This window comes from Lynx canadensis, chromosome X (genome assembly GCF_007474595.2).
Source record: "Lynx canadensis isolate LIC74 chromosome X, mLynCan4.pri.v2, whole genome shotgun sequence".
Lineage (NCBI taxonomy): Eukaryota > Metazoa > Chordata > Mammalia > Carnivora > Felidae > Lynx > Lynx canadensis.
The window spans coordinates 11,867,566-11,889,758 of NC_044321.2; the positions used below are offsets into that span (position 1 = coordinate 11,867,566).

A 22,193-nucleotide genomic window follows, 5' to 3' on the forward strand; every position below is an offset into this window, starting at 1 on the left:
CAGGGATAAACCTAACCAAAGAGGTGAAAGACCTGTATTCTGAAAACTATAAAACATGGATGGAAGAAATTGAAGATGACACAAAGAAATGGAAAGACGTTCCATGCTCACGGATTGGGAGAATAAATATTTTTTAAATGTCTATACTATCCAAAGGAATCTACACATTTAATGCAATCCCTATCAAAATTCCAACAACATTTTCCACAGAACTAGAACAAAATATCCTAAAATTTATATGGAACCACAAAAGACTCCAAATAGCCAAAGCAATTTTGAAAAAGAAGAACAAAACTGGAGGTATCACAATTCGAGACTTCAAATTATATTACAAAGCTGTAGAAATCAAAACAGTATGGTACTAGCACAAAAATAGACATATAGATCAATGTAACACAACAGAAAACCCAGAAATAAACCCATGATTATATGGTCAATTGATCTTTGACAAGGCAGGCAAGAATATGCAGTGGGAAAAAGTCCCTTCAACAAATGGTTCTGGGAAAACTGGACAACTACATGCAAAAGAATGAAACTGGACCACAGTTCATACACAAAATAAAGTAAAAAATGGATTAAGGGCCTAAATGTGAGACCTGAAACCATAAAAATCCCAGAAGAGAGCACAGGCAGTAATGTCTCTGACATCAGCCATAGCAACATTTTTCTAGGTGTGTCTCCTGAGGCAAGGGAAACAGAAGCAAAAATAAACTATTGGAACTATATCAAAATAAAAAGCATCTGCACAGCAAAGGGAATGATCAACAAAACTAAAAAGCAAACTACTGAATGAGAGAAGATATTTGCAAATTACGTATCTGATAAAGGGTTAGTTTCCAAAATATATAAGGAACCTATACAACTCAAAACAAAACAAAAAACCCAAATTATCCAATTTAAAAATGGGCCAAAGACATGAACAGACATTTCTCCAAAGAAGACATACAGATGGCCAACAGACGCATGAAAAGATGCTCAGCATTACTAATCATCAGGAAAGTGAAAATCAACACCACAATGATATATCACTTCACGCCTTTCAGAATGGCTAAAATCACTAAAGAAACAAGAAAGAGACAAAAATCACTAAAGAGACAAGAAACAACAAGTGTCGGCGAGTATGTGGAGAAAAAAGAACCCTCTTTCACTGTTGGTAGCAATGCAAAACTGGTGCTGCCATTATGGAAAACAATATGGAGATGCTTCAAAATGTTAAGGAACCTACCCCTTAGTTCCCAGCAACTGCACTACTGGGTATGTACCCCCAAAATACAAAAACATTAATTCAAAGGGATACATGCACCACTACGTTTATTGTAGCATTATTTGCAATAGCCAAATTACAGAAGCAGCCCAAGTGTCCATCGACAGATGAATGGGTAAGAAGAGGTATATATACACATACATATATACACACACATACACGCATATACAATGCAGTATTATTCAGTCATAAAAATGAATGAAATCTTGACATTTACAAGGACATGGATGGAGCTAGAGAGGATAATGTTAAGTGAAGTAAGTCAGAGAAAGAGAAATACCATATGATTTTACTCATATGTGGAATTTAGAAACAAAGCAAACAAGCAAAGGGGGAAAAAAGGAGAGAGAGAGAGAGAGAAACCAAGAAACAGACTCTTAAACTATAGAGAACAAACTGATGGTTACCAGAGGGGAGTTGGGTGGGGGGTAATGGGTGCAACAGGTGATAGGGTTTAAGGATGAGCACAGGGTGATATATGGAATTGTTGAATCACTATATTGTATACCTGAAACTAATATAACACTGTATGTTAACTAAATTGGAAGTAAAAGTGTTAAAATCAGAACAAAAAATAATCAAACCGAATCAGGGCTTTTCTAGGGGATTCTAGAAGTTTAAAAAATATTACACAGGTAATGAAATAGACCTTTTTATTCCAGAAATGGCAGATGGATAATCAATATGAAAATGAAAGGACGTATATTCAATAAGGCACTATAGGGGAACAAACAGAGGAGGAAGATATGGCTCCTGTCTGCAAGGAATTTGCATTGTAATCAGATTGTGACTGTATTGTAACAATTCATATATATTTTTCACTTAGGATTTATGAAACAGAAAGTTGTCATTCTTTTCTAAAATAAATTCTCGTTCTTCACCAGTTCTTTTACACTAAGGGAAAAAAACAAAAACCCTGGGTTCAGATTTCTCTAGGGATGGGAGTACTGGGCTATATGAAAAAAGAAAACGAAAAAGAGGATAGTTTGAGTTTGCCTCTATCTTTCAGCCCAAGACAAAGACTTGTCAAGTTTTGTATTATTGGTAATTGGGGCCAGAGGATTCTTTCTTGTGGGTGCCTGTCCTAGGAATTTTAGGATGTTTAGCTGCATGCCTGGCCTCTACCCACTAGATGTCAGTAGCACCTAACTCTAGTTGCGACAACCAAAAATATCTGCAGACATTACCAAATGTCCCCTGGGAGCAGAATTGCTCCCTTCATTGAGAATCGCTATTCTAGTAACTGCCTGAAGAGCTTTGTCTATACTGCTGGGGCTCTTTTTCCAAAAATAACAAGGCTAAGATCTTGAATTTCTAGCTTTGGGGCAGCTAGCTCAGAAAGAGATGCCTTCTCTGTAAGAGTAAACAGTGGTAGGGGCACCTGGGTGGCTCAGTCGGTTAGGCATCCGACTTCGACTTCGGCTCAGGTCATGATCTCACGGTCTGTGAGTTTGAGCCCCACATCGGGCTCTGTGCTGACAGCTCAGAGCCTGGAGCCTGTTTCGGATTCTGTGTCTCCCTCTCTCTCTGACCCTCCCCTGTTCATGCTCTGTCTCTCTCTGTCTCAAAAATAAATAAACATTAAAAAGAAAATTTTTAAAGAGTAAACAGTGGTAAGTTTCTGTTTGGTTTTGTTTTATTTTATGAAAAGTGGAGTGTCAAGGGACCCCATCATACACACAGGAGATTGACTAAGTCACAGCTACCTCATCACTTTCTCAAATCCTTAGACTCTTTCTTAGAGGTGGAGTGAGGTACAGAGCATTGTTGGTAATGATTTATCTCAACTCATATTTCTTCTGGTTGTTCTGCTGCTCTTGGTTCTTCTGTCCGTGGTGCTACTAAAGGGCAGAGAACTGGAGCACCCTGTATCATGCACATGGGTTCTATCACATCATGCATGGATGTCTCAGCAGCTGCTCTGTCTATGTTACAGGAAGTCTGCTGAGATTTATCAGGAATTTAGCACAAAGACCTGGTGCTTGGCTCTTTGTAGAAAAATCATCGTCAGTGCTATATTGTGTCTGTGGGGAACAAACTGTGCATGGACACTTTAATATATAATGTCCATAGCTATGCATGTGACAGAACTTGAGGGACCTTAGCAGTACTAATATTCCACCCGGGTTTTGTAGGATGGTTGCCTAATCCTCACGTTTGCTTATATAGGAGGTGAACTCAGCATACACACTTATATAGGATCATATAATCCCACCAAAGGGATTCGTCTCTCTGCTTCTCTTCCCTCTGACACACTTCTCTGCTGTGATTCAAGAAGTGTTCAAGTCTGTCCTTAAAGATGTAGGTGTCTCTGTGTCCCCTGTTTTTGTTTTTTCTTCTCCTTGGTATAATATGGCCCCCAAACCCTGAACATCTTACTTGTATGTCTCAAATTTAGAAGAAAGTACTCTTCTTTTCCCCAGATTCTTTGGCATTTGTGTTAGTTTTTCTAAAACCCAAGACTGTCTCCCCCATCTCAGTTGGAAGACTGTAATATTGCATTGTGTAAATAATCCAGAGATCTTCAAAACTGCAAGTTAAGTTACAGGTGCATGCCACACAAGTGTTTATTTCAACCAGCCAAGCGATCAAAAACTTACAGTGCTTGGTTCAACATTTGCTTTCCAAAAATTCTTCCTCTTCTTCCCACATTTCCTTTGTTGGAAATAATTCATTATTGGAAATTTCATTGATTTGTATTTGTATGTAAACTTGGTTTGGTAAGTGGGGCTCAGAAAATTATCAATAAAGAAAAACAGCTCATTTGAAGGTACCCTCCTCCTTCTACACAGTGCTAATCTGCACGCGTCTTACTGTTACCACAAGAGCGGGTAGCACTTGGTTAGGGTGAAATCAGAGGGTGGACTGAGTCGCTTGTGTCTGACAAAGCAGCAGACGTCTGTGCCCGTGCAAGGTGCTCTCTGAGCTGCCTTTGTCCTCTGCCTTAATCAGTCCGTTTAGCCCCCAGGTGGCTAATTCCTAAGATGTAGACTCCATGGGCCTTGACACACTCCCCACAACTAGAATTGCCTCGTGTGTGATCCCACATAGCAGACGTCTTGATGATAGCCCCGCTGTGCTTTTTCTCCTAGTGCACCCGCTCTGGGAGAGCGTGGACCTGGTCCCGGCGGGCGAGCGCCAGTCGCCCATCAACATCCGGTGGAGGGACAGTGTCTATGATCCTGGCTTAAAACCGCTCACCATCTCTTACGACCCGACCACCTGCCTCCACGTCTGGAATAACGGGTACTCCTTCCTCGTGGAATTTGAAGATTCTACAGATAAATCAGGTGAGGGTCAGACTGGTGGTCTTGTCTGGAGTTAAAGGGACAGTTTGATGTGAGCACAGGCCACACCACACTGCCTCCTTGGGACCATGGACCTCTATGAGCGGTGGACTGGGACTCCTTGCACTCAGCTTTTTCAATGTATGAAAAAAATCCCTTCGAGTTTTTATGAACATTTTCTTCTACTAGTATAGGTAGTACTTTTATTAATAAGTATGTGTATCTCTATGTATAGACAGAAGATAGGTTGTGAAATTAAAGCTTTGCCTGAAATTTATTTTGTGTGTATTGAATACGTACTGATTTTCTCTGCTTGCTGACTTTACAAGACACTTTTACATTTAATAGTAATACTATTTAATCAGATTTAACTGATCAGATTGCAGTACCTTTGAAATGGGGCAAAAAAGCATATTCATGTGTGCGTGAAGTTATAATCTTAACAACCAGTTCTATATTATAAAATGAAAACTCAAATTCTGTTAATTTTGTTGATTTAGAAGAAACACAATTTAAAGGAGATTTTCAAAATCAGATATTATATTGCTTTTGAATCTTCTCTGGTTTTGAACCTACCCAGATATAAACTAATCTGAATGATTTCAAAGTTTACCTAAAACTTTTAGTATCTATTGAACACAGAATGTGATTAATTCTATGTAGGTTTCTTTTCTCTTTTTCTTTTCCTTTTCAAATCAGATTTGATGGTACCAAATAGTCTTCATCTGAAATAATTATTATTTGAAATAGTCTCTCTTTGTGGTTATCAACCAGTGGCAGTTTTACCACCCCTTCCTCCCCCAGGGGCTGGGGACACTTGGCAACATGCGTAGGCATTTTAAGTTGTCACACTTGGGAGGGTGGGGTGCACCTGTTGTCTTGTGGGTCAAGGCCAGGAAAACAGCTGAAGAGCCTACAGTATGCAGGACAACATTCGCAAAGAGTTATTCAGCCCCTAATATCAATAGAGCCAAGATTGAGAAACCCTTTAGGAAATTAGTTTTCTCTTATGAATATGAGGAAATGAGCCCATGAACGTGTTAATGAATCAAGTACAAAATGTAACCTAAAGCATAAATGGAAGCGTTTAGTCCTGTATCTATCCTCGCTCTAGAATTCCCAACTGTATCTTGGTTCTGTATGCATTTTCCTAGGGTTGCTCTGAAACTTAGACATGGCTCTCTGGCCCAACAGCAAACAGACTGCTCCTCCAATGGGAATTCTCTCTCTCTGGCTCTCTTCCCTTTGATGTACTTCTCTGCTGTGATCCACCAAGTGCTCAGGCCTGTCTTTAAGAGCTTAGGTGTTTCTATGTTCCCCATTTTTTTCCTTTCTCCTCTGTGGTATGACGTGGCCCCCCAAACCTGAACATCTTGCTTACATTTCTCAAACTGAGAAGAAATTACTCCTTTTCCTCCCAGATTCATTAGTATCTTTCCTAATTTTTCAAAACCCTATAGTGTGCTCCTGTCTCAACCGGAAGCTATATTACTGGAATGCTGTAGTGTTACATTGTATATAAGGATTCCAGAAATCTTCAAAACAGCAACCTAAATTCCTATATTCCAGATAGCTATCTTGCATGACAATGAGCTTTACTTGTCTCAGGAGTTCTAGCATTACTCCTGCCGACTACACCAATGGGCAGACCCAGTCTGTAAATACCAACTCTCCTACATACACTCTGGATGCACAGCAACCCTCTCAAGTCTCACTTTTGTCTAGGTCCTTGGCAACCTTCTTTCTTTTCTTCTGAGGATCCTAAATGTTGGTCAGCTTTCTAATGACCTTGACGGTCTAGAGACTGTTTCCAATATAGGTTTCCTTCACTGAGTTGGAAATTGTGGGAAGTTGTTAAATAGGTTTCTAACCAAGTGAGTTAATCTCAAGATCATTTGAGGCAAATAGCTTTCTGTTTCATTTTTTAGTCATTCTTTCCCCCTTTTTAACAATAGATTCACGAATTCTTATCCACCCATTTGCTAGGGCAATCTCAGATGGAATACAAATGACCTGCATTTTCCTCATAATAACTCCTTAGGTACCTCCAAGCACAACTCACTAAATTGATTATTCCTCGATGTTACCTTCCCTAGGTGTGTCAGTGTCGCACTATTTTTATAAAATATCCAGAAAAATTGTAGAGAGGTTGCTAATTTTCCACTTATTTTGTTAGGAAGGACCAAAATAGGTAACCCTTTTTTAAATTATGCTTTAATAATCATTCTCTTTAAAATACCATTAATCTTTGATAAATATCTAACTTTCTCTATCTCTCTCTTTTTCCACATTTCAGTGACTGCCTCCTATTTCCTGCTTATTCTTCATTGCTATTTCTCCATGCTGTTGCAAAATAATTAATAGCATTCAAAGAGAAGGAAAGAGTGAATGAACATAAAAAATAAAGAAAAAGTAAAAGACAGCAAAGACTTCCTAGAAATGAAGAAAGGCAAGAACCAATTCTAATTGTAGAAAGGAAAGGAGCTAATAAATATCAATGTCTATAAATTAAAAAAACAACAAGTAGGAAATGCTGCTACAGTGTGCTTTACAAAGAACTCGGGATAAGGTGTGTAAAGAAAGGGTTTGAGGAAGGTATGTGACAAAAAGAAACCATACCAAACCTGATGGGATGTAGCAAAAGTAGTGCTTAGAGGGAAATTAGAGATGAAAATGCCTTTATTGGAGAAGAAGAAATTTCTCAAATCAATAATCTAGCTTCCCACCTTAAGGAGCTAGAAGGAGAAGAGCAAACTAAACCCAAAACAAACACAAAGAACAGAGCAGAAACCAGTGAAGTCAAAAGTTGGTTCTCCAGAAAGATCAACAAAACTGATAAACCTTTAGCTAGGTGGAGCGAGAAAACAAATAAGAGAAGACTCAAATTACTGAAATCAGGAATGAAAGAGAGACATCACCACCAACCTTACAGAAATTAAAAGGATAATAAGAGAAGGTATGTGAGCATCTCATAGCACTGCCCTTTGCTGGGTACTGTTTTGTTGTTTGGCTCCCCTGAATAGGACACAGTGCATGTGAGGGATGCAAAATGCCGTGGGGAATGGCACTAAATTATGCCTGGGCTGAGGTCCATGGATGATCTCTAATTTCACCTCCTGTGAAAGTACTCTCATCAGCTAGGTCACTAGGCCTCAAAGAGAGGAAGAGATGGGTCCTGTTGCTCCCCAAAGGGTGCTTCCTGCCCCATCTTGTGTCACTTTACACTTTTCTGGGGTATCACCGGTAAACCCAGGAAGAATGTTCCCCAGACATTTGAAGAGTTCTCCTTCCTAATTTTGGTCTTACATTTGCTTTTTGGGAGAAAACAATGTAATGATTTGTAGCAAACCTACAGAGTGGTGTATCCATTAGGACCATCCAATTTGAGAACATTTCCATCACCCCAGTTATTCCACATATCTTATGACCACTCTGCTTTCTAATTTACAATCTTCTGTTTCCCTTCTGCCTGTTTCTTGCTGACTGTACTTCCCCCTGTCATCCACACATCTGCCCCACCCGACCCCACCTTTTTCTTCGCTCGTGCTGAGGTTACCAGTGATGTTTCAATTAACAAACCCAACAGATACTTTGCAGTCTATCTCTTTAGTTCCTGGTTTCATTGAGAATCTTCTAAGTGCCACACACTGTGCCAGGTGCTCAGAATGGAAAGAGGAAGAAGGGATGGTCGCCACCTTTAAGGAGCTAATACTGTGGTGGGGAGACAGACCCATGAACAGACAGCGCTAATGCAGAGTGCCAAGCGCTGCGAGGGAAGTGTTCAGGTGGGGTCCAGTGGGAGAAGGCTTCCTGGAGGGGGTGACACCTGGGCTGTCTGCATGGAGGGGGAGGTTCAAGGCAGTGCAATGCTTGTGTTTGGTACTACTGTGTGTAAGTGCAAGAAGGAAATGGCAGCCAAGTGAGGCCTGAGGTAGGCAGGAGCTGATACACAGCCAGTTCTGCAGACCTTGCCCAGAGAGGGGTAATGTGGGTGCAGCTTACCTGCGTACTCTTGCTCTGGGTCTCGAGCTGGGCTGTGATGGAGGTGTCAGCTGTGGTTGGGGTTTCATCTCAAGACTCCTCTGGCGAAGGATCCTCATCCAAATTCACTCACGTGGCTGTTGGCAGAATTCAGTTTCTCTCAGGGTCTTGGTTTCTTTGCTGGCTGTTGGCGAGAGGCCACTCCCTTTTCCTTGCCCAGTGGGCCTCTCCGTAGGGCAGCTCACAACATGGCAGCCGGCTTTGTCAGAGAGAGCAAGCAAGATGACAACCAGCATCTTTTTGTAACCTAATCTCAAAACTCATATCGCATGACTTTTACCCTTAGAAGCAAGTCACAAGGTCCAGCTCACACTCAGGGGAGGGCATTACACAAGGGTGTGAATACCAAGAGATAGGGTTCATTGGGAGTCTTCTTAGAAACTGCCAGGATACATGGCCAATGGCACAAAGCCAATGAATTCAAACTGAGGTCCCTTTCCTATAAAGTGCATGCCCTTAGCCCCATTATATAGGAGAATACCTCCCTGTCTCACTTCTCCCCTATGTACAATTTTTGTGGATCCAGTGCATGTAGAGATTTCATGATTTTTCGAGTTAGAAGTGCCCAAATCAGATGCCTGGGCATCTCACTTCTCTCCCAGGGATCACAAATGGAGAGGTGCCTATAGCGCCATAGAAGTAATGAGCATGAGCCAGGCTGGGAGAATCTGAGACAAATGGCAGTGATGGCAACTGAGAAACTGGCAGGACCGTCGAAAGGTGGTGGCCGTTTCTCCCATCTAGCCTGTTGTTGCCTGGTGGGAGCATGTGCCCCACATTCTCATTCTCCATGTGCCTCCATGTGCCTTCTCATTCTCCAGTTAGAAATGTAGAGTTTTATGGGAAATTGTCTAGCTTTAAATGTTGGCAATGAACTTTAAGATGTATTTAGTATTGTGTGGGTGAATCAAAACACACCTGAAGACCAGTTCTGCCCCCTTCCCCCTGCAGCCACCCACTAGTAACAGCTCCTCTCTGCCTTGCTCATTATCTTTGGAGGAGACACACAGTAAGTTTCCAGAATATGTTGCCAGTGTTTTTCTGGAGATAGGAGAGAAAAGCTAGCCTTCCCCTCTGCCTTGGTCACTTAACATGGGACGAGAACTTCAATTTCATTCAACAGATTAGATTGGATTTTGCCAAAGTCAAGCTCCCAATATGGAGCTGGCATAGAAAAGCAAGGTTTTGGAAAATATTTTATTTTTATTTCAGTATGCTTTAGTACCATCCTCCTGTTATTTTAGTGAATCAGGTGGTATTAGTCTCTGTACCTCTCCTGCCCCTTAAAGAAAAGTGGTCATTGGTGTCTTTGCTCACCTCTTTCAAAACATTTTTTTAGAGGAAGAAATTATGTAAAGTATTTTCAAAAGGCAATAAGATACATAGCAGACCACTGCATGACATATCCAACGTATTTAGTCCTGGGATTGTTGTAATTGCACATAAAACTCAACTAATGATGCAGTAAACTCTAAAGATCACTAAGGTAGTTGAGATAGATGGGTTTTATGCTCTTATATTGGTTTAACCATGAACAGACATCTCCAGGGTTGGATTAGATGGAAGAAATGAGGAACTAATTAATATGTGTTAGCAAACTCAAGAAAAAAAAAATCAGTACAACCCAAAGTCTGAGGAAAGATGATTTTAAAGTCTTGTTTTATCTGGATATTTTGCATTTCAAGTATTATTTCACTAGTTCAGAAAACACTAGCCAAACAAAAGGTATTTATTATCCAACATGGTAAGGACAGTGGTACAGTGTGGATGACTCACATCGTTCACTCTGTCCAAAGGGACATGGGTGATAAGTTTTCACTTGCAAATGTCCTATTTTATTTCAATGGAAGGGGAAAAAAAACAGTAGTATCTTCCAAAATTGAAATGCAAGAGGCACCTGGCTGGCACATGATGGCACATGGTACAGCACATGACTCTTGATCTCAGGGTCATGAGTTTGGATCCCACATTGGGTGTAGAGTTTACTTTAAAAAAAGTATCAGTGCATAAAAAAGAAAGAATATCTTTTGTCCCCATACTTCAGTTTTATGAGATTGGGTTGGATAAATATGCTAAGAGAAATTTGCATTTTACTGCACATTTAAAAAGTAGGCGCAGTAACTCAAGGTCAAGAGCATGTTCTAGGAGGAGGCGAACGCCCTCATCTTCTAGGCACAGGCAGTCAGGAAGCAGATCGAGAAGGAGATCACATTCTAAGTCAAGGAGTAGGGGATGATCCAAACGTCCAAGACAGAGAAGATCTCATTTCAGAGAGACAGGTAGAAGGTCAAGGAGTACATCAAAAACCAGGGCAAAAAGAAAGAAGACAAAGAAAAGGAGTGTTCCAAAACACCACCAAAAAGTTATAGCACAGCCATAGATTCCAGAAATGCAAGCAGAGACAGACAACCCCAATGAAGTAGGCGTGGCACAAGATCTCCTACAAAGCCTAGGTCACCTAAAAGAAAAATGTCTAGTTATATCCCCTAGGAGATATAAAAAGGAGAAGAAAGGTAAAGAAAGAAGCAGAGATGAAAGAGAATGACCAACAAGCAAGAAGAAGAAAAGTAAAGATAAGGAAAAGAATCAGAAAACGAAATCAGAGAGTGATAAAGATGTAAAATTAATAATGAAGAGGAACAAGGGAATGACAGTAAGAAAGAGAAAAAAAGAGAAGAAACCAACAGAACCAAGTTCCCCTAAAACAAAAGGATGTTTTGTGGAAAAGGGAACTGGTGATTCACTAAAAGAATCCAAAGTGAATGGGAATGATCATCATGGAGAAGACATGTTTATGAGTGACTGAATATCGCCACCATGGGAATCCAGCTGCATACATGCACGAGTGTCATTCCTTCGTGTGATTTCTTAATGCTGTTTTTGTTCCTACCAAACCTAGATGTTTACAGTTCTGAGTTATAAATGGATACAAAGCTTCTGATATTGATACTAGTTATTTACATCCAAAACCATTTAGAAAATGATACAGGAGTAACCAATTCTTTAAAAAAATTTTTTTTCAATGTTTATTTATTTTTGACAGAGAGAGAGAGAGAGAGAGAGTGTGTGTGTGTGTGTGTGTGTGTGTGTGTGTGTGTGTGCATGAGCGGGGGAGGGGCAGAAAGAGAAGGAGACACAGAATCCAAAGCAGGCTCCAGGCTCTGAGCTGTCAGCACAGAGCCCAACATGGGGCTCGAACTCACAGACTGCGAGATCATAACCTGAGCTGAAGTCGGATGCTCAACTGACTGAGCCACCCAGGCACCCCCAGGAGTAACCAATCTTGACATGGTGAAATCTGTCAAGCAGTTTTAAAAGTATTCTGGTGCTGCTTTAAAACAAAAACGAAAAGCTGCATACATCACAGCACCCATGGATAGTTTATGTTATATGATCTCCTTTATTAAGTAAGTTCACTTATGGTATTTCTAGAATTTGATTCATTTCTATAATGCAGCTATGTAAGCAATGCACTGATTACATGTTAATTGTGGCAGGAATATCCTAAATGTCATTAAAACCCTCCAACATGATGGATCTACTTATGGTCTTATCTGTTGACATGACAAATTAACATTCTTTTTAAAAAAATTTTTGTTAATGTTTATTTATTTTTGAGAGAGAGTCACAGCATGACCAGGGAAGGGGCCTGAAGCAGGCTCCAGGCTCCAAGCTGTCAGCACAGAGCCTGACACGGGGCTTGAACTCATGAACTGTGAGATCATGACCTGAGCTGAACTCAGACACTCGACTGACTGAGCCACCCTGGCGCCCCAACATTCTTATAATTACATCTGAAAATGAAAATTTGAAATAAATCACCCTTTAAGGCTTTTAGGTAAATTTTTGTGGCTTTTGTTTAACTTTGAAAGGTTCTATCTGCACTAACCTTTTTTGATGACTGACTAGGCTTTAATTACAGAAACAAGATTTGAAATGATATTGTCTTTGGTAGTGAGCAAATAACGTATTTTGAAGTAGAGTTGTATACTTTTTTCATAAGGTGTTTGGGATTTTTTTTCCCTGAAATAATTTATTCCACATCTACATCAGTGAAGGCTTCTGCCTATCCTGAGCCCATCTGTTAAAGAAAGTTATCTCTTGTCCTGGTTTTCAATTTTCCACTCTTTTATTAGTTTGTTTTAATCTCAGTGTTGGGAAAAGGGGGTAGGGCATTTTAAATTGACTTTCATATACTTTAAAATAAGACAAATCTACTTTTAATGTTTATTTATTTTTGAGAGAGAGACAGAGTGTGAGTGGGGGAGGAGCAGAAAGAGAGGGAGACACAGAATCTGAAGCAGGCTCCAGGCTCTGAGCTGTCAGCACAGAGCCCGACGCAGGGCTCGAACTCACAAACCTGATCATGACCTGAGCTGAAGTCGGACGCTTACTGACTGAGCTACCCAGGCGCCCCAAGACAAATCTACTTTTAAATAAATGTTTATTATTTTGAGAGAGAAGTGTGCATGCACATGAGCAGGGGAGGGGCAAAGAGAAAGGGAGAGAGAGGATCACAAGCAGGCTCCACACTGTCAGCACAGAGCCTGATGTAGGGCTCAATCCCAAGAAAGCCTGTGATCATGACCTGAGCCAAAGTGAAGAGTCAGACGCTTAACCGACTGAACCACCCAGGAGTCCCAAGACAAGTCTACTTGATAATGTACTTTTTATGTGACGTCCAGTATAAAACCTATCAATTTGTGTTACTGGTACTGCAGTAGTAATCTTATGCGCACAGTGATTCCAGGTTAAATGCAAAGTAGTTAGGCAACGGTTTTCTTAGTTACAGGAGTTTCAAGGTTCACTTTTGTGCAGAAAAAACTAAAGTAGGCTATAGTCTGTGTCATGTTGATGTACACTTTCTGAAATTGTTTTATAAGACTTTGTTAATAAAACCCTTGTTTCGTGTTCCTGTAAAAAAAGAAGTGGGCACAGTAAATATAGAATATAAAAATAAGTCAAGAATTGGCCTTTCATGGTTGTACAGAGCTTGGAGTGTGTTAATTCTCAGTGTCTTTCAGAGTGCAAGTCTTGCCCTTATACCTGTACTGACTGCGTGGAAATCAAGTTTATATACACGTGTATCTAATACAGTGTGCCCCATTTAAGACAGTTCACATAGAAGGTCCCCCCAAAGAGTCGGCCTTTCCCCTGCATTCCTCCATGGTATGAAAAACTGTCCCCTGAATTGTTGGATGTGCCATTTCAGTGATCGAGGGAGGACCCCTGGAACACAACTACCGACTGAAGCAATTCCATTTTCACTGGGGGGCCATTGATGCTTGGGGCTCCGAGCACACTGTGGACAGCAAATGTTACCCGGCAGAGGTATGTTGAGCAGCTTGGGAACAGCGACAGCCGTGAAGTGAGGATAATGCTGAATTTCTAAGAAATTATCAGGGAAAATCCAATGATTCCTATAAATGCTAAATAGCTCTCTTGGGCATATTTGATTATTCCCAGTTTATACATGTAAAAATGATACGTGCCCTCATCTCACATAATCGAGCAGAAATGAAACTTAAGATCCTAAAACGGAATCCTTCCAGAATTCCAAGCTAGGCTCAAATTATAGCCTGAAGTTATAAACCAGGCAACAATGCAGGGCCACCAGATTAAATTAATCCAAGTGAGAATTGGGAGGAGCCTAAATAAAGCCTGTGACAATAGAAACAGAAAAAGAGCAAGATTTAACAAGCATTTCTGAAATAAAAGCAACAGGACTTGGAGGCATGGTCCACTTCAGGAGAGGAGAAGAGCAAGTTAACTGTGACCTTGAGGGTCTTACTTGGGAGACTGGTGATGATGCATTGGCAAATGATGGACAAGAAATAATTTGTAGGGAAGTACAGGGACCACATAAGGAAACACAATTTATTCTTACAATTTCTCCTTAATTTGGTTTTAAATGTTACCGTGAAAAGAAGCACATTTTAAGTGGTTATCCCTCAAATAAATTTATCTTCAACTCTTGTTTAATTCCCATACAGAGAATCTATTTCTCTCAATATAAACATCTCTCCTTTAGATGCAAATGGATTTTGGATATGACGGTTTCATATCCAAAACAGCGTGGGAATGGACAAAGTTTGCTCCCTCCCTGAAATGTTACCCACTTTGCTGTATTTGTTTTCTTTTATTTTTCTCCAAATAAATCCCTCTATTCAGAAGTAATGTTAATTGCTGTTCCTGCATACATTTCTTCCTGTTATTTATTTCTATCTCATTTTGCACCAGATTGGTGTATGCTTTTCTCAGTGGCTTTATTTTGGGCAAGGAAACATTAAAATATTATGTGTTGAATAAGGCTGTCTGTTTTGGAGCAATCCTATATGCTCATGTATCAAACCATCTTTTAATGCTGTTTCAGCTGCACTTGGTACATTGGAATGCAGTCAAATTTGAAAACTTTGAGGATGCAGCACTGGAAGAAAATGGTTTGGCTGTGATAGGAGTATTTTTAAAGGTAAAAAAGTCTTACCACTTTACATGATGTGTTGTATTGTGGGGTAAAAAGATATAACATTTCATATTAAGATCTAAGTATATTGGGATAAAAAAAACCCATAATTGACTTGTGGAATCAATATGTTGTACACCCGAAACTAATGTAAAATTGTATGTCAACTCTACTTCAATTTCAGGGAAAAAAAAAGAAAATGAACAATGGTTAAAAGAAGAGATTGCTATGAATATATTTCAAATGATATTAAAATGCACAGTCCAGGGGCGCCTGGGCGGCACAGTCAGTTAAGCGTCCAACTCTTGATTGTGGCTCAGGTCATGATCTCATGGTCATGAGATCAAGCCCCCTGTCGGGCTGTGTGCCAAGTAGCTGAGCATGGACCCTGCTTAAGATTCTCTCCCTGTCCCTCTCCCTCTCCCTCTCTCTGTCCCTCTGCCCATGCCACACACACTCTCTCTGAAAACAAAAATGTTCAGTCCAATAGAGTAACAAGAGTAACAAGCCACATATGGCAAATGAGCTCTTGAAATGTGGCTACTTTGACCATGGTACGGTTTTTCATTTTAATTAATTAAAATTTCAATGTAAGAACTAGTGTTTATTATTTATTTTTGAGAGAGAGAGAGAGAGAGAGAGAGAGCATGTAAGTAGGGGAGAGGGGCAGAGGGAAAGAGAGAATCTTAAGCAATCTCCATGCTCCGCATGGAACCTGACAAGGGGGCTGGATCCCAGGACCCTGAGATCATGACCTCAGTGGAAATCAAGAATTGGCTGCTTAACCAACTGAGGCACCCAGGCGCCCAACGAACTGATATTTAAATGGAGCTGGGGCACCTTTCCCCGCAGGCACACTGACCCTATCAGCAAACAGCCTGCTCATTTGTTTTGTGTCTAATTTGATTCAGTGACGTTTATAGCAACCTAAATTGCCCGTTTAAGTGTAGTTTAAGTAGTGTGATTGGTTTGTTTATATGTGATCACCAGGTGGCTAATTTTAATTCATATTCTGTTCTGATTTCAAAAGTGAAGTGTCAATTGTTTTTAATATTTTCTCATTGCTTCTTCTTTAGCTAGGAAAACATCACAAAGAGCTGCAGAAATTGGTGGATACTTTGCCATCAATCAAGCATAAGGTAATTTCCCCCCCTAAATCACTTGAAATACATTTTATGTTTAATCTCCGAGTGGAGACGCTGACAAGGCGCCCTGGAACACAACTCGCCACTGCCTTGGTTCTGCCGCCATGCCACTGAGCGCTCGGCACTCGGGAACACGGTGCCGTCCCCTCCTCTGCTCCGACACCTGCACAGCTGCGTCTTCGAAGTCCCCGTGGGAACACTCAGACCAGCCCTCTTGGCTAGACCGCCCATCCCCATCCCGCAGGCAGGGAGCAGGGAAGAGTGGGACGGACGCTTGGCTTGGCTAGCTGTGAAGAACAGTTACCCGTTTCCGTCCGGCCCGTCCACATGGATGCCTCTGTCCAGACCCCAGGATTAACTGTTGCTTCTTGAGGATCCCAAAGGGGCTGTTCCCTGGAAGTCTTCCTCTTCCCTGTCTCCCCCTCTTCTCCCCACCTCAGTCCCTCCCCACTGCCTCTTTCCCTCTCCCTCCCTCTCGCTCTCCCTCTTTTTCCTTGCCTGTCTCTTTCTCCCCTTTTGATGCAGGAGCCTGGCTCCCTCTACTTTGTGTTGTGTTTTAGAAAGGAGAATTCTGTTCGTTTCTCTTGAGAAAGACAAGCCTCCTTGTTCATGCACCAGCTACCACCTGACGCCTCCCGCCTCCCGAAGAGTTCAGAGGAGACCAGCACCTGCAGTAAACTCACGACAATGGAGGGGGAAAGTGCTTTTGGCTGTGTTCCCATGGAGGATGATCAGAAATACATAGTTAATTACAGGAGCAGTGCGCGGGTGTGATTCTGTCCAAAGGTGCCCAGAGATACTCTAGACCACTGCTGGTCCCCAGATTCCCCTCGAATCATCGCCTTATCATCCGATTTCTGAGTGGTTTTCATCACAAAATGATGACTCGGTGACCCTTTCTCTTTGCCAGGACACCCTTGTGGAATTTGGGTCATTTGATCCTTCCTGCCTGATGCCCGCCTGCCCAGATTACTGGACCTACTCGGGGTCCCTGACTACCCCGCCCCTCTCCGAGTCTGTCACCTGGATCATTAAGAAGCAGCCTGTAGAGGTTGATCACGATCAGGTATGTTCTTTCTACCTTTCTGTATGAGGACATGCTAGTCTGCCCCTTTAACACAAGGCTGGGCTCAAACTTTGGCATCGGTTTTGAACATCTTGTAATGCTTCTACATTTTTATTAAAATGTGCTAACATCTTATCTCAAAATTTGGATATAAATTGGGGAATTCTTCAAACCAACTAGACAGAACAGTTAAAATTTAGGACACATAAGCTTTTTACTTCCATATTTGGCAATGACATATGTCTTATGTATTGTGTATTTTATATATAAATATGACTCTCTATATAAACAAGGCCCTTTTAAAGGGAAGAATGAAGACTGGAGATGGGTGTGCTCACAACCCTTTAAAATCCTTAAGGAGGGGCACCTGGGTGGCTCAGTCGATTGAGTGTCCAACTCTTAATTTTGGCTCAGGTCATGATCTCACTGTTCATGAGTTCAAGCCCCACATCTGGCTCTGCAGTAACAGTGCAGAGCCTGCTTGGGATTCTTTCTCTCTCCCTCTCTCTCTGTCCCTTCCCACTTACATGCACTTTCTCTCAAAATAAATAAATAAACTTAAAAAAAATCCTTAAGGAAATTTTGCTCTGGAACCTCAGGATAAAGACAGAATCCAACAGTGTCTGTCCATAAAGTTTAAGTCAGTTGTTTTGAACTTGGAGTTTATTTTCTTTTTAAAAAGTAAGTTTAAGTGGTAATTACTTGCCACTAATTACTAAATTCAATGCACAAAATCCTGTTTAATTCATAATTTAAACTATAATGGTACTTGTATATGCTTGCTTTATGGGATTTTTATTAATTACAAAGCATTTTTATAGGAGCAAAGGCTTCCAAAATCTTTTTTATGAAGCCAAGATAACTGATACCAACACCCATTAAATATTTTTAAAAATTAAAAGTAAACTAAAGATTGATATCTCTGAAGAATATGTTTTAAAGGAAGCAAAAGTAATACATGAAAAACAGAAGCTAGCAGTACATTAGAAGAAACATACACATTCTGACAAAGTAGTATATATTCTAGTAAAGCAAGGATGTTTCATTATTAGGAATGATATTAACATACTTCATTATATCAGTGAATCTTAATAGAAAAATCATGTAATCATTTCCATATATTGTTAAAAGGCATTAGCAAAATGTACTATTCAGTTTTTTAAATTTTTAAATAAAATAGAAATGAATGGAGATTTCCCTAACTTGCAAAAAAGACATGGATCTCACTTCAAAAGTAAATAGCATGTTTACTATGGAAAGAATTGTTACCATATACACTTTGGAAGTTGTTCTGGAAGTAGCCAATACAATTAGACCAGAAAAGAAAAAATAAATTAGAGAAACAATAAAAACTACTTTAAAAATAAGGTAGTTTAGTAATTAGTGGAGTATAACATTAATTTGTAGAAATCAATACATTGATTTTTTAAGTTTTTTTAATTTATTTGAGAGACAACACGCGCACACAAGCTGGGGAGGGGCAGAGAGAAGGAGAGACAGAATCCAAATCAGGCTCCATGCCATCAGCACAGAGCCCAGTGTAGGGCTCGAACTCACAAACTGTGAGATCATGACCTGAGCCGAGACCAAGAGTTGGATGTTTAACCAACTGTGCCACCCAGGTGCCCCTAGAAATCAATACATTTAAAGCACATATGAATATATATATCACTATATATAAATCACAATCAGTTAAAGGATGCAATGATATAAAGTTACAATGGAAGAATGAACCCTATTTATAATGGAAACAAAAATATAAAATGCCTTGGAATAAGCTTAAGAAAATTTAACAAGTAAACTTAAAATATCCCTGAAGGACACAAAAGAAGAATTCATAAAATGTATACCATGTTATTGAATCAGAAGACACCATAAAGATATCTTTAGATGTCAATTCTCCCTGACTCGTTATTATCCACTGTTTATTCTCCATAAATTTGATGTGGTCCATTCACTATGCCAATAGGATTTTTAGATAGATGTGCTACTTCTAAAATCATGTGGCAAAACGAACAAGCATAAATAGCCAGGGAAAATTCTGAGAGAGAAAATGAGAGATGATTAGATCTACAAACTTATAAAGTCACAATAATTAAATAGTATGGTACTGGCACACAAATAAAGAGATCACTGGAGGGAAGAAAGCGGTAAGTTCAGAAATATGTCTAAGTACATATGAGAATTTAGTTTGTGATAAAGGTAGCATCTCATCTCAATGGGGAGAAAAGATGAGATTCTTCAGTAAATGCTAATGCGAGGACAACTGGGCAGGCATTTGGGGGAGAAAAATTAGATCCACCATGCAGACCTTATGCAAGAATATATTCCACATATATTAAATGTTAAAAACACTGCTAGGACAAGCGTAGGAAAATCTTTTTATACTTCCAAATGGAGGAAGCTTTTTTCACTATATATCAAAACCAGAAGTCCTAAAGAAACCAACTAGTAAATTAGACCACATAATTTTTTTAAATCTGTCTGATAAAAGCCACCAAAAACAAATGGCAAAACATAGAGCTTACCTGTTCATAAGCCTGGGCTTGGTGACCTATATGTTTAGTCTGCGTTTATCCTTCACATTTAAAAATTGACATAACACTGGGGCACCTGGCTGGCTTCCCTGGTTCAGTGTCCAACTTCAGCTCAGGCCATGATCTCATGGTTCGTGGGTTCAAGCCCCGTGTCGGGCTCTGTGCTGACAGCTCAGAGCCTGGAACCTGCTTCCGATTCTGTGTCTCCCTCTCTCTCTGCCCCTCCGCCACTCATTCTCTCTCTCCCTCTCTCTCTCTCCCTCTCTCTCTCTCTCTCAAAAATAAATAAACGTCAAAAATCAACCTAACACTGAAAAATAAGTCAGTAAAATAAATAAATCAGAGAGTCAGTGGCCCATGTGAGGAGTTTTCAAATGAAATCTCTACACAGAAAATTCAGTAAGAAAAAAAACATTAGCTGTCATCTATAATCCTAGTCACCTATAATCAGTGTTAGTCATTGTTTGGGTAAATCTTTCTAGTTGTATATCTATACACGTACACATAAATCCTTTTAGTCTTTTATCTATATAAATATACATAATTTTCTTCACCAAATGGAATCATTCTGGACATACCATTTTGTTCCTCTTTTCACTCAGTGATATGTGAAACATTTTATCGGTAATAAACATCTTCAATATCACTTTTAATGGCTATGTACTAGTCCATTTTATAGATCTAATGTAACTTACTGATACTTGAGCGATTTCTAATCTTTTGCAATTAGTTGAATAAAAATAAATCTTAAGTACTTGGACACATTCTTAATTTCTGAGGGTATATGCGTAATTTGCAAATACGGTCCCTATGTTTGCCACTCGCCCCTGGTCACAATCCTGCCTCCGCAGCTCTACTTGGCCTGATCGAAACACATCTTCACATGCTTGCCTACTGTGCCCCAGGCTGTCCTCTCCATAGCTGCAGCGTGCCTGACTGACTGAGGAGAAATGTTGTGAAAAGATTTTACAGCGGGCTTGAAGTCCAGTGTTCCATAATAAGGTGGCTCGGAAAGCCAGGGGGGCGAATGATGCTATCACCATATTAGAGAACAAGCTTTTGACTTGGGGTTGCTCCTCTTTGTACTGAGCTGCACTGTCCAGTCCATGAGCCACTAGCTGCACATGGCCATTTGCACTGAAATATAAACACATTAAAATAAAAATTAAACATTCAGTTCCAAGGTACCTGGCTGGCTCAGTCATTAGAGTATGTGACTCTTGATCTTGGGATTGTGAGTTTGAGCCCCACGTTGGGTGTAGAGATTCCTAAAAAATAAATGAATAAACTTTCAATAAATAAATAAGTAAATAATCCAGTTCCTTAGTTACACTAGCCACATTTCAAGCACTCGGTAGCCATATGTGGCTAGTGGTTATGATAATGAATCACGCAGAGGACATTTCCGTCATTACAGAAAGTTCTATTGGACAGTGCTGGCTGGGGGCATCTCACTGCCTGTTAAGAAGACATCCATACTACAGGCACCTGGGTGGCTCAGTCGGTTGAGCATACAACTCTTAGTCTCGGCTCAGGTCATGATCTCATGGTTCGTGAGTTCAAGCTCCACATCAGGCTTTGTGCTGATAGCACGGAGTCTGCTTGGGATTCTCTCTCTCCCTCTCTCTGCCCCTCCCCTGCTCGCTCTCTGTCTGTCTCTCAAAAATAAATAAATAAACTTAAAAAAAAATGTAAAAAGAAGAAGACATCCATATGCATTGCCTTCCCCTGCAATGCCCAGGTACAGTGAGCAATGAAGAAGACATTGTTTACATTAATGATTCAGTTACATTTTGAAAAAAATGAAACATTTTTGGCACTGTTACTGTATACATCAGGCCTTCCCTATAGTATTCTGTAGGCTAGTTATTTTGCCCATTTAAAGATGAGGTTCCTGGATGGGACGTCTGAGTGGCTCAGTTGGTTGAGCAACCGACTCCGGCTCAGGTCTTGATCTCACAGCTCGTGAGTTCGAGTCCCACGCCGGGCTCTGTGCTGACAGCTTGGAGCCTGGAGCCTGCTTCAGATTCTGTCTCCCTCTCTCTCTGCCCCTAACCAGCTCACATTCTGTCTATGTCTGTCTAAAAAATAAATAAACATTTAAAAAAAAAATGTTTAAAGATGAGGTTCCTGGAATCAAAGATGAAAACTTGTCCTTGGCAAAGGGCTAATGTGGGGGGGGGACAGGGCCTTTGACCCCCAGTCTTTGGATCCCAAGTACCCTGCTGGCTTCACCACCTCCTGTTACCCTCCTCCTCATACATTTTATTCCCTGTCTAGTAGTGAAGGCATTCCTAACCAGAAATAAGTTGTTCTGTATCTAGTTTTAGACGAATGTTTTGGAATTGTAAAAATAAAAGTAATTTATTCATGAAGTTAAACTGTTACGC

At 40.4% G+C, this 22,193-nt stretch overlaps 1 protein-coding gene, 1 long non-coding RNA gene and 1 pseudogene across 5 annotated transcripts in view; all 3 read left to right on the forward strand.

The window, feature by feature from the left end:
• CA5B (carbonic anhydrase 5B) overlaps positions 1-22,193 on the forward strand; it is a 51,119-nt gene that overhangs the window by 26,435 nt on the left and 2,491 nt on the right. For all 4 annotated transcript variants that reach the window (XM_030305048.2, XM_030305051.1, XM_030305049.1 and 1 more), the window contains 5 exons: positions 4,357-4,554; positions 13,805-13,923; positions 14,966-15,061; positions 16,132-16,194; positions 17,111-17,266. In XM_030305048.2, the coding sequence (XP_030160908.1) occupies positions 4,357-4,554; positions 13,805-13,923; positions 14,966-15,061; positions 16,132-16,194; positions 17,111-17,266 (632 nt within the window). The remainder of the gene's footprint in view (positions 1-4,356; positions 4,555-13,804; positions 13,924-14,965; positions 15,062-16,131; positions 16,195-17,110; positions 17,267-22,193) is intronic.
• LOC115507095 lies at positions 8,301-11,653 on the forward strand (annotated as a pseudogene).
• On the forward strand, positions 21,448-22,157 carry LOC115507010. The gene is made up of 2 exons (XR_003966529.1): positions 21,448-21,693; positions 21,930-22,157. It is a non-coding gene; the product is annotated as an uncharacterized LOC115507010 (long non-coding RNA).